Genomic DNA, 12,626 nt, shown 5'->3' with positions numbered 1-12,626 from the left:
CACAAATTAAGCACAACTTCTCATTCCTCTGGCTGTAATTGGTGCAGAGTTACTCCAGTAGTGTAATCATAATCATACATGTATACAGGGTAATAATGTCTGTCTCATTGTACCCCATGTCTCCTTTAAATATCCTCTCTTAACCATTCTACACAACTTGACAGTCATAGTTTCTTTTCATTTAGTCTGAGTTTTTCTCATTTATTTCTTCTTCTCAGAATTTAATCTAAGACTTTATTCAGTTTGCTCCCCTTTTTTACTCTTCTTATGATGTCTTCTTTACTTTTTATTCTACTTCAGAGCTTCTGACAACTATTTTTAAAGCCCCATATGTGTAGGATCCTTCAAACTTCTATTTTCTTTTCCTTCCTTCCCCCTCCTCCTCCTCCTCTTCCTTCCTTCCCCCTCCTCCTCCTCCTCTCCTTCCTTTCTTCCTTTCTTCCTTCCTTCCTTCCTTCCTTCCTTACTTCCTTCCTTCCTTCCTTCCTTTCTTTCTTCCTTCCTTCCTCCTTTCCCCCTCCTCCTCCTCCCTCCCTCCCTCCCTCCCTTCCTTCCTTCCTTCCTTCCTTCCTTCCTTCCTTCCTTCATTCATTCTCCTCCTCCTCCTCCTCCTTCTCCTCCTCCTCCTCCTCCTTCTTCTAGATTGTACTGGGGATTGACTCACAGCTTCATGCCTGTAAGGCAAGTACTCTACCAGTGAACTACATCTGAAGCTCTCTTGCTCCACCCCAGCTTTTTCTTTTCTTGCTGAAACAAGATCTCAGTAAGTTGTCCAAGTTGGCCTCAACTTGTGATCCTCCTGCCTTAGTCTCTGGAGTAGGTAGGGTTACAAGGATGTATCTCTACTGTGCTTCCAGTTGTCAACTCTTTGAAATGCCATCCCCCACATTCATGAAGACATGATTTGCCTCTTTACCTTCTTAGCCACCCTTTTCTCATTCCGATAGAATCCCTGAATAGGATTCTCTGAGCAAACTTAGAAGACAGTCTGATGGTGGTAAAATTGTCCCCTCCTGGCACTTTCTAAAAGCATCTAAACTCTAACTTCAAGTAAGTTATAAGATAGAAAATATTTATAGGCTTGCCTAGAAATATTCGAATATCTAAAACGTTTCACAGAGAAATGCATTCTGTCTTCTAAACAAAGAGATTATATGAAATCATTTGGAACATAGTTATTAAAAAACTGCTGATATATATTGAAGTCAAAGACAAAATGTAAATGATTGACTTGATTATCTTCTGTGTTATATATTACATTTACTATTTCCATTAGCAAAAAAATACTAAAAATGAAATGTAATAGAAAGGAATCATCAATTAGATTTTGCTTTTTAAGATATAAAATTAAAAAAAAAAAACTAATTGTGTTCCTGTTTTGGAACAACACATTTATCTCTACTCATAATGGCATTATCTGTTTTACAAGCTAAGATGTTATTTATAATGAAGAAAACAGTGAAGCAATTATAATTGCAAATTGTAAATAAAACATTTATTCTAATCATCATTTAAACACAAATAAATATGCAATTTCAAGATACAATTAAATATAATAAGAGCAGTGCTTTATGAAATACAAATGACATACACACCCTTGAGTAAAATTTGCATATTTTAAGGTACATTTTAACCATTTACAATTGATATAATTTCTATTTATAATTAAATAGGCTCTTTAAACTATCAACACTGTAAAAATGGAATAATCAAAGAGCCCTTCAGGTTGTACATTAATGTAATCAACCTATGGAAATTTGAATTTGGAGTAAAAATTTCCACTATGTTAATCTAGCATACATACTATGCCATGCACCTGTTCACAACATATTGCTGGAAAGTATTATATGGTAATGAATGGGTAAGCAAACTAGAAAGGAGTATATGATGGAGAACAAGGTATTATGTACAAGTTGTATACAATGAGAGAAGCATACTGAAACTGATTTTCACTTAAGCATAGCAAAGAGCTGGAAAGCTATTCTTTAAAAACTATCGGATTAAGAAATGCTATATTTTTTGTGTACCTTGGCATGAGTCAACCATAGTGCCTCTATCAAATGTTAATGATAGTTTTATACAAGAGTATGACATAGAATAGATCGTCAGCGGTCTCCTCGGTATCTGTCTGTCTCTGTCTCTGCCTCTGCCTCTGATTCCATCTCTGTCTCTGCTTCTATCTCTGTCTCTGCTTCTATCATAGAAGGGGATGCACCACTTCTTCTTAGAAACTAGATTGGTATTTTCCATGAAGCACTAATTAAGCCTTTTCTTAGTGTCATAACCTTGTACTGCTGACTATAGGAGAATACTTTTCAGCAACCTTCATTGTTTTTATGCCATCTCAGTGAGAGACAAGTACAACTGTGTAAGCAAGGCACATTACTTTCCTTCATGGAACTTAAAAATTTATTGGGGCTTCTGGTACATGAATAGTGGTTGCAATTCAGTTTGATAAACACCACAACAAAGGGAATAATTGACAGGAAAAGATGTAAAAATTGTGTGACAAGAGAAGCTATAAGATTCATCTAACCCAGCATTGCTGTAGAGCTGGAGGTCAAATTTGATTGCCTGGAGTTTAAAAAGCAAAAATAAATAAAATAATATGGCTTAATTAAAATACTTCAAATATAAAAACAAGGAGTCATTTTTGTGTCTCATCTATCCATTTATTTATTTACATGTTTTTCTAGTTTCAACCTGTGCCACTGTCGAGTTCCGCTGTGCAGATGGGACTTGCATTCCAAGATCAGCACGATGCAACCAGAACATAGATTGCGCAGATGCTTCAGATGAAAAGAACTGCAGTAAGATATTCCATTACCTTTTGTTTGTTCTTGCCTGGACACCTTTGGCATTGAGTTGAATACTATCCAATTTTTTACTGAGCCTCATCCAGAATTGATATATAATTAACCCCTGTTGTGTGAGATAATTGCATATTTATTTCCTCAAATGAAGTTCACTTTTCTTGCATTCTCTGACCTACATAGAAGGCTTATAATCTTTGCAAATGAGATGTTTCGGTTTTTTGTTTACATCTTTCTAGATAATACAGACTGCACACATTTCTATAAACTTGGAGTGAAAACCACAGGGTTCATAAGATGTAATTCTACCTCACTGTGTGTTCTGCCAACTTGGATATGCGATGGGTCTAATGACTGTGGAGACTATTCGGATGAATTAAAGTGTCCAGGTAATTCTAGGAAGTAAAATCTTTGCCTTGATGATTGAAGAATACCTAATTGAATAGAATAAATTTCTTCTAATGATTTAATCATTGAGGCTGGGGTTGTGGCTCAGAGGTAGAGCACTTGCCTTCCATGCGTGGACACCAGGTTCAAACCTCAGCACCACATAAAAATAAAATAATGGTATTATGTCTACCTATAACTAAAACACAAATGTTTAAAGAAAAGATTTAATCATTGAGAATAAAATTTAAATAATATAGACTAAAACATATTCTATTCTAAGTATGCTATTTGATCTCTTTAAATGAATTATAATATAAAATTCAAGAAATCTGTCCTAAGATCTCTCCTTACATCGCTTTTTGATGTTTCCTTCCTCATTATTCCTTTTAAAATTGGTGATTTCATCTATTTTTTAAAAAAATTTCTTTTAAAATTTTTTTGGGTAGTTGGACACAATACCTATTTTTTATCAATTTATTTTTACGTGGTGCTGAGGATCGAACCCAGGGCCTCACACGACGGCTGAGCCACAACCCTAGCCCCTGGAGATTACATATTTAAGATGTATAATCTATAAAGCATCAGCAAAAATGTTATATAGCATGTGTGAGACTGTTGATACAGTTTACATAATTTTTGGCATCATAGTTCAGGTAATAGTTATCATTTTTGGATCAAGATCAGGCAGTAATATTTTGTATCTGCCTATGAACCATCTTTACCTATATTAGTTCTGAAAAGTATTTTCTGACTTCTTAGAAGAAGGCCTTCTATGAAAATGACTTGAGTGATCTATTTGAGGGTACTGAGATTTTAAAAAGATTCAGAAGAGAAAGGTGTTCATTGCATAGAACTGGCACTTTTGAATTTGGACTCAAACTACTGATAGCCTTTGCCTACCCTGCCAAGAGTCACTTTTCCATATTTAGTTGGTATATAATTTTTTTAAATATTTTAAGAAATTATATTTATGAGAATTTTGCATGCCAGTTTGTATTTATGTAAACAGGTAAATATAAACTACTAGGAAAAACTGATACTTATGATAGTTTATGACTTATTCTCTGATACCTTTGTTTCAGGCATTTTGGTTTAAAAATTGTTAATTGCATCTTTAGAGAAAGTGGGAAAAAAATCTTTGGTGGCACTGACTGTAGCTCGTGACAATTCTTCCACATTAAAAAAAAAATCTTGTTTTTAATCATGCAAATACTTTTTAAATATAGAATTTTATTACTTTGGAATCATGGATCCTGTGTGTCATGATTATTAATCTAATGTGCTTTTCATAATAATACATTTTCCTTTTTGTTTGATACTGGGGATTGAATATTGAATTTAGGGGCACTCTACTACTGAGCTACTTCTCAAATTTTATTTTTTATTTTCAAGATAGGGTCTTGCTAAGTTGCTGAAGCTGGTCTCAAACTTATGAGTCTCTGGTCTGAGCCTATTGAATTGCTAAAATTACAGGCATGCACCACTGTGCCTGGCATAATGCATTTTCTTTACTAGGGCTGTAATTAATTTTCCTTTCTTTTCTTTTCTTTTCTTCTTCTTCTTTTTTTTTTTTTTTGGTATAGGAGATTGAACTCAGGAGCACTTAACCACTGAGCAATATCCCCAGCTATATTTTGCATTTTATTTAGAGACAAGGCTTCACTGAGTTGCTTAGCACCTGGCTTTTGCTGAGGCTCTCTTTAAACTCCCAGTCCTCCTGCCTCAGTCTCCTGAGCTGCTAAGATTACAGGTGTGAACCACCAAGCCTAACAATAGTTAATTTTTGAAATTATCCTTAAAGCACCATATAATAGAAATTTGTTAAACTGACATTTCATTTTCTTTTTCATATCCTTTATCTCTTTCTAGGATTAACAAATAATAGAGTAAGCTTTCAGCACTTATAAACAATTGTGATTTTTACATTGGGTAAGAAAGAAAGGGACACTCATGCTGCTTTATGAGACAGGTGGGCACAGGCAGGAAGCCAGAAATAGGTCAGTCAAGACAGTTTGGATGGCGGGCACAGTGGCACAGGCCTGTCAGCCTCAGCAAAAAAAAGGCTCTAAGGAACTCAGTGAGACCCTGTCTCTAAATAAAATACAAAATAGTGCTGGGGATGGGTCTCAATGGTCCAGTGCCCCTGAGTTCAATCCCTGGTACTGAAAAAAAAAAATAGTTTGAATGATATCTAGGAAGCTTCCTAAAAAACCTAAGTTATTGTTAAGAACTCTCAAGATCTTTTGATTTCATGATAAATTTACTAAAAAATGAATTTTTCTCCTTTTCAAAATATATCATAGGGAGACTTTTTATCTTAAAACATTCATTATGGGATATCATAGTGTGATTGGCACGTATACTCTAAGGTTGGCTTCCTGATGGGCTGTGGGTGTGGGCCAGGCTATGGAAATCTGAAGATATGAGAGAAGAGATGACATCAAGTACAGAGAAAAATCCAGTATTTTATATGCTCTTTTGGAAGCAGTAGTAAAAACAACTTTGTAAGTTTTATAAATTACAATTTACAGATTAATTTTATGTACAGAATTTTTATTCTTGTAACATTTTTCATAGTATCATAAATGTCATGTTTATTTATTTATTTTTGGTACTGAGTTTGAAGACTTGCTAAGCATGCACTGTCTTTTAGCTATACTCCCAACCCTATAATAATCTTAAAAGAGATTCTGCTTTAACATGTTTTACTCTTAAAATAGGGAATATTTGCTTAATTTCTATCAAAGCAGATTCAAAATAGCAGGCAGTAGAAACACTAAGTCCATATTCATTCAGCAAAGATCTAAGATCTACCAATGTTTTAATTTTGTTGTTTATGTTTATTCTTCATAGGAAATTAAGAATATTTTCCATGAAAATATGATTCTTTGGTTTTAGACTCATTTACTCGAGAGTCATATCAGCTGTTTTTTTTTTGTTTGTTTGTTTATTTTTAGAGGGCGACTTGGGATTGAACTCAGGGCACTCTACATCCCCAGCCCTATTTTGTATTTTATTTAGAGTCAGGGTCCCACTGAGTTGCTTAGCACCCCACTTTTGTATAGGCTATCTTTTGCAGAGGCTGTCTTTTGCAGAGGCTGCCTTTGAACTCATGGTCCTCCTGCCTCAGCCTCCCAAGTCTCTGGGATATCAGGGATGCACCACTGCACTTGGCTCTTTTTTCCTTTTTAACTCCATCATCTAATCTCTATACTACTTAATTTAAGCAGTTTTTCTGTGGTTAAACTCTTTGTTTCAGGACCCAGTCCTGAAATGGATGTTATTAGTATGTACTCCCAGTCTCCTCTGGTCTGTGATAGTTTCTTAGTCCTCTGGTTTTCAGAACCCTGGCATTCTCCAGGAAAACATCACAGGTATTCTTTGTCCATTTGCTTCAAATTTATCTTTTCCAGTTCTAGAAGTATTAATGTTTTATCTACATATATTGAAGAAATTTAAAATTAATTTAAATTAACATTAAATTCTATATTTTGTCACAGTTCAAAACAAACACAAATGTGAAGAAAATTATTTTGGCTGTCCTAGTGGAAGATGCATTTTGAATACCTGGATATGCGATGGTCAGAAAGACTGTGAGGATGGGCTTGATGAATTCCACTGTGGTGAGGATTTAAGACTTGCTTTACTTGATGAATTGTATTATGATTTACATGTTGATGTTCTCTTGCATAGGGATTTAACACAAAATATTTTAACAGACTTTGATGTCAATTTTCACTTTTGTTAAATAAAACCAAAATGATAAAAATTAAAGTAAAATGAGGAAATTATAATAAGTAAAATTCTCCCGTTGGAATATTTTTTAAAAACTTTCTGTTGAATTGCTTCCTCTGCCAATCTAAATAATATATGTACATCTTCTTTTCCTGATATATTGACTTCAGGTGGGATTAATATATGTACTTTGTACTATGAAAAAATAAGGATTTGACCTACACTATGCATGATACTCCTATCTGGCATTGGAAATTATTATTATTTGAAATTCTGCAGATAACTTGAAATAATATCCTTAAGTTTCTATTTACTCAAACATTTATCCTTACCTTCTACCTCCTAATTTCTCTGTGTGTATACTTTATTTCACATTGTCAAGATAAAAGAGCCTTTTAAATTATATTTTATAAAATTTATGGATTTTGTGTTTTTTTTCAGGCCAAGGAAATGTTCAATAGGAAAAAGCATATATTCACTTTTAACACAAATGATATACACTGTGATGAGTAGACAGGGTAGAAAAAAAGATTTAAAATGGATCTTCCATGAAATGTCAAGCTCCTCTGAAAGTAAATGTCATTGTGAAATGAGGAAATACATTTCGTTTGGTGAAGATCTTATATATCTTTACGTTAGAGCCAGATTCTGAATAAATCTAACAGAGAACTTCAAAAATAGTTTCTGTGGATTTGTAATCCTCAATAGGGAACCATTATATGATTGTTTCTTCTTTAATTTTGTTTCCCAGGCTTTAGTTTTCTAAATTTTTCACTTTTTATATATCATCTGATTAAACATTTCAGTGAAAATGCAATTGTTAAATATTCTTTCAGACTAAACCCAATATTGTTATTTTGACAATAGTTTGCATTTTAAACAATGTAATTTGAGAGGACTTTATTTTGAATGATCCCTGGTGATAAATATGATGGGTGGAGGGGGACTGTGGGGGTAAACAAAAGCAATAAGAACTGATATTGGGAAAAAAATGTAGTATCTTATTATTGTAAAAATCCTGTACGAAAAAATTCACTATTCCTATGAGTTTGGGTCTTTTTAAGGAAGTGATATATAAACTTCAATGTGTTAAGTACATATAAGCATAAAACTTTTGATTTGTTTTCAAACTAAAACCTCCTTAGCTCACTTTTAAAACAAACATATTTGGTCTGTCCACCCCATTGTTGCCTTGTTTAACATGTATTATTTTTCTTTGTTAGTTTAAAAATAGATTAAAGTTAAAAAGGATTACTAAATGAACATGGAATATATATTTTATGACTGCATCCCACACATTTTTAGAGAATGACAGTCTGGAATATAGTTAAAGGTGAATAGTCAGCCCAGTGAAAAGTTCAAAGGCAAGTCCTATGAGAACCGTGTTGAAGGAACATGGTGTGTAACTTGGAAACAGAGGGAATATGCAAGCCGTTGTCAAAATTTTATGTAGAGTTGTCACAGGGAAGAGGAATTTGGCTTGTTTAAGGGCTGATTTTAGAAAAGTCTAAGAAAGAGCTTTCTCATTGTGAAATCTGTTCTAAGATAATCTTAGCCATTTTTTTTCCTTCTTTACAGTTGACCCATAATACTTATACATATTTATTGGGCACCAGGTGATATTTTGATATATGTACACATTGTTATAATGTTCAAAGAGAATAGGCATATATTTCTTTAAGCAAATTCATTTCTTGATGGTGAAGACATTCATACTTATTTCATTTAGCTTTTTAAAAATATATAGTTCATTATCCTTATATGTACCTACTGTCCACTAGTACACCAGAGCTTATGTCCCCTAGCTGTTCCACCTAAAGTAAGCTGCTTTTTTTGTTTTCTAGATTCTTCCTGCTCTTGGAACCAGTTTGCTTGTTCTGCACAAAAATGCATTTCTAAACACTGGATTTGTGATGGAGAGGATGATTGTGGGGATGGATTAGATGAAAGTGACAGCATTTGCGGTAAGTAGTTCCTTTTGTGTTCTCAGTTTTTAACCACTCAGTACACTCTTTGCTGTCTTTGTTTTCTTATCTATGAAACATCACTAAATTTACAAGACATACTTATTGTTTTAATAGTAATCTATTATTTTACTTATATATACAGTTGTATTTAAGATTTTTTCTTAATATTACCACAATTATTTTTTTTTTTACTTTTATTTCTAATTTTCAGTCACTTCTTTGTAGTAAATCCAATGATTAAGATTGTTGGATCAAATGGTCAAATGTTGGATGGGGATGTGGTTCAGTGGTATAGCACTTGTTTAGCATGCACAAAGCCCCGGGTTTAGACCTTGGAAACACACACATACACACACACACACACACACACACACACACACACACACAAGGACATAAGAGGAACCCATACTACCACAAATAACATATGTTGTTTCTGTACATCTCTGTGTGTTTTATACCGATTTGTTTTAAATAACAGGTAAAGGAAGGTGACCGCTATATAAGATTTTAAAATGTAATTTTGAATTCAGCCTTCTAGAACTGGAGGTAGCAGTTTCAAACATCTATATTTGCCTATTGCATGTCAACTGCAAACACAATGAAATTGCTTTTTAATAATCACAAACATTTTATAGTTTAAGTGGAATTATTAACTGAATTTCTTAAGGGGTAAAAGAAGAAAGGGAACTAATAGTGTCCACAAATTTATTATAATTGTTCAGTCAGTCTACTAATTTATTAACATGTCTATCAATCTGTGTGTTCCATTTGTTTGTATGTCTTTGTAGTTATAAGTATAAATTCTTCAGTAATTAATTTCATCCTGTGGAGTAGCTTGTTAATTGAGCTCATTTTAGAAAGAGAAGGACCTGAATCACAGGATAAGGTGCATAGAGATAAGCACATTTAGCATCTTGTTCAGATTTCAGTTGTGGTCTGCTGTGTAAGTCATGGCCACACAGAGAGTACTTTATAGTACTTGGGCTACACTCAATTTCCCTATAAATAATATAAAATTGGTGATAACTTCTGAAAGCAGACAATTTATTTTCTTGTCTTTAAGCCAATGGAAATTTATCTTTTCTTTATATAGCTAAAATGATCTGGAGTTACTTGTAAGACAAATAGAAACGTAGAATGATCGGTATCATAGAACTTTGAACATGAGAAAACTTAATAATCAATTAGATGACTGCTTAGCCTTTTTCTTTTGTTGCTATTTGCTATTAAATTTTTAATTTTAACAAGAAAACTTACCTATTTTTAATGGGATACCCCTGTTTCCAGTGATTAACTCATCATGCTTGTGACCCTCTGTTAAGCCTGCAGTTCATGGTTGCATTGGTAACGATGGGCTTTCTGAGTAGTCTTTATGTAACAGAAGAACCAAAACTCTGAGGTTATACAGTTTAGACTCTTAAATGTTAATGATTATTGAAAAGCAATTACAGTGTGTTTGTAGATGGCATATAGTAGACAGATACTCACATTTACACTAATGCCTCCAAGTCTTTGTTCTCCCATGTGTGTTTTCAAGCTGTAGGATTTGGGGAAGCTTAACTTCATTGCCTATTGCTGGGGTTACTTACTTATTAGATACAAAAAGATTTACCTATGTACCTGTTGTGATTATTTAACAGACCAGTGTGCATTGTATCCACAGGTTTATTGCCATTCTTTTTTGTTTACATTTTCTTGCCTCCTTCCTTTTGTCAAAGTGCTGTTGTCATGTCTGAATGTATGTCAGGAATAATGCTTCTAAAACGATAATAAAATGATAATGGACATGTTTGTCAATCATCAAAACACTGAATCTATTAATTTATTTACGCATTATATTTTATATACCAACTACAAATCTAATACACTGTATAATCTACTTTAGATTAAACCTCAATTAACAAACTAAATCTAGTATTTTTAGAATAGGAAAGGAACCTCACAAATAATTTATGTCAGTAGGCCCCAACATTTATTGTTCAAAAGATCCTTCTAAAATGCCTGTTAAAAATGTAGCTTCTCAATCAGGTGTTCTGATGGGCAATGCGTATATATTTCTTTTTTTTTTTTTTAATTTTAAATTTTTTTTATTGTTGGTCGTTCAAAACATTACATAGTTCTTAATACATAATATTTCACAGTTTGATTCAAGTGGGTTATGAACTCCCAATATTACCCTGTATACAGATTGCTGTATCACATCAGTTACCCTTCCATTGATTGACATATTGCCTTTCTAGTGTCTGATGTATTCTGATGTCTGTCCTATTCTCTACTATCCCCCCTCCCCTCCCCTCCCCTCCCCTTTTCTCTCTCTACCCCTTCTACTGTAAATCATTTCTTCCATTTGTATTATCTTGTCTTACCCCTCCTTTCCTCTTATATGTCATTTTGTATAACCCTGAGGATCGCCTTCCATTTCCATGCGATTTCCCTTCTCACTCCCTTTCCCTCCCACCTCTCATCCCTGTTTAATGTAAATCTTCTTCTCAAGCTCTTCGTCCCTACCCTGTCCTTGTTTACTCCCCTTATATCAAAGGAGTCATTTGGTATTTGTTTTTTAAAGATTGACTAGCTTCACTTAGCATAATCTGCTCTAATGCCATCCATTTCCCTCCAAATTCTATGATTTTGTCATTTTTTAATGCAGAGTAATACTCCATTGTGTATAAATGTCACATTTTTTTTATCCATTCATCTATTGAAGGGCATCTAGGCTGATTCCATAATCTTGCTATCGTGAATTGTGCTGCTATGAACATCGATGTAGCAGTGTCCCTGTACCATGCTCTTATTAGGTCTTTAGGGAATAGACCAAGAAGGGGAATAGCTGGGTCAAATGGTGGTTCCATTCCCAGCTTTCCAAGAAATCTCCATACTGCTTTCCAAATTGGCTGCACCAATTTGCAGTCCCACCAGCAATGAACAAGTGTACCCTTTTCCCCACATCCTCGCCAGCACTTATTGTTGTTTGACTTCCTAATGGCTGCCAATCTTACTGGAATGAGATGGTATCTTAGGGTAGTTTTGATTTGCATTTCTCTGACTGCTAGCGATGGTGAGCATTTTTTCATGTACTTATTGATTGATTGTATGTCCTCCTCTGAGAAGTGTCTGTTCAGGTCCTTGGCCCATTTATTGATTGGGTTATTTGTTATCTTATTGTCTAATTTTTTGAGTTCTTTGTATATTCTGGTTATTAGGGCTCTATCTGAAGTGTGTGGAGTAAAGATTTGTTCCCAGGATGTAGGCTCCCTGTTTATCTCTCTTATTATTTCTTTTGCTGAGAAAAAACTTTTTAGTTTGAGTAAGTCCCATTTGTTGATTCTAGTTATTAACTCTTGCGCTATGGGTGTCCTATTGAGGAATTTGGAGCCTGATCCCACAGTATGTAGATCATAACCAACTTTTTCTTCTATCAGATGCCGAGTCTCTGATTTAATATCAAGCTCCTTGATCCATTTTGAGTTAACTTTTGTGCATGGAGAGAGATAGGGATTCAGATTCATTTTGATGCAAATGGATTTCCAGTTTTCCCAGCACCATTTGTTGAAGATGCTATCCTTCCTCCATTGCATGCTTTTAGCCCCTTTATAAAATATAAGATAGTTGTAGTTTTGTGGATTGGTTACTGTGTCCTCTATTCTGTACCATAGGTCCACCCGCCTGTTTTGGTACCAGTACCATGCTGTTTTTGTTACTATTGCTCTGTAGTATATTT

At 34.1% G+C, this 12,626-nt stretch overlaps 1 protein-coding gene across 1 annotated transcript in view; it reads left to right on the top strand.

Moving 5' to 3' along the window:
- Lrp1b (LDL receptor related protein 1B) overlaps nucleotides 1-12,626 on the top strand; it is a 1,492,917-nt gene that overhangs the window by 1,225,522 nt on the left and 254,769 nt on the right. The window contains exons 48-51 of the mRNA XM_077794359.1: nucleotides 2,697-2,810; nucleotides 3,053-3,202; nucleotides 6,704-6,826; nucleotides 8,783-8,902. Of these exons, the coding sequence (XP_077650485.1) occupies nucleotides 2,697-2,810; nucleotides 3,053-3,202; nucleotides 6,704-6,826; nucleotides 8,783-8,902 (507 nt within the window). The remainder of the gene's footprint in view (nucleotides 1-2,696; nucleotides 2,811-3,052; nucleotides 3,203-6,703; nucleotides 6,827-8,782; nucleotides 8,903-12,626) is intronic.

The sequence above is a fragment of the Urocitellus parryii genome, chromosome 1 (assembly GCF_045843805.1).
Source record: "Urocitellus parryii isolate mUroPar1 chromosome 1, mUroPar1.hap1, whole genome shotgun sequence".
NCBI classification, from domain to species: domain Eukaryota; kingdom Metazoa; phylum Chordata; class Mammalia; order Rodentia; family Sciuridae; genus Urocitellus; species Urocitellus parryii.
Note: the sequence above shows the minus strand (reverse complement) of the source record. Positions and strands in the feature narration are given on the sequence as shown.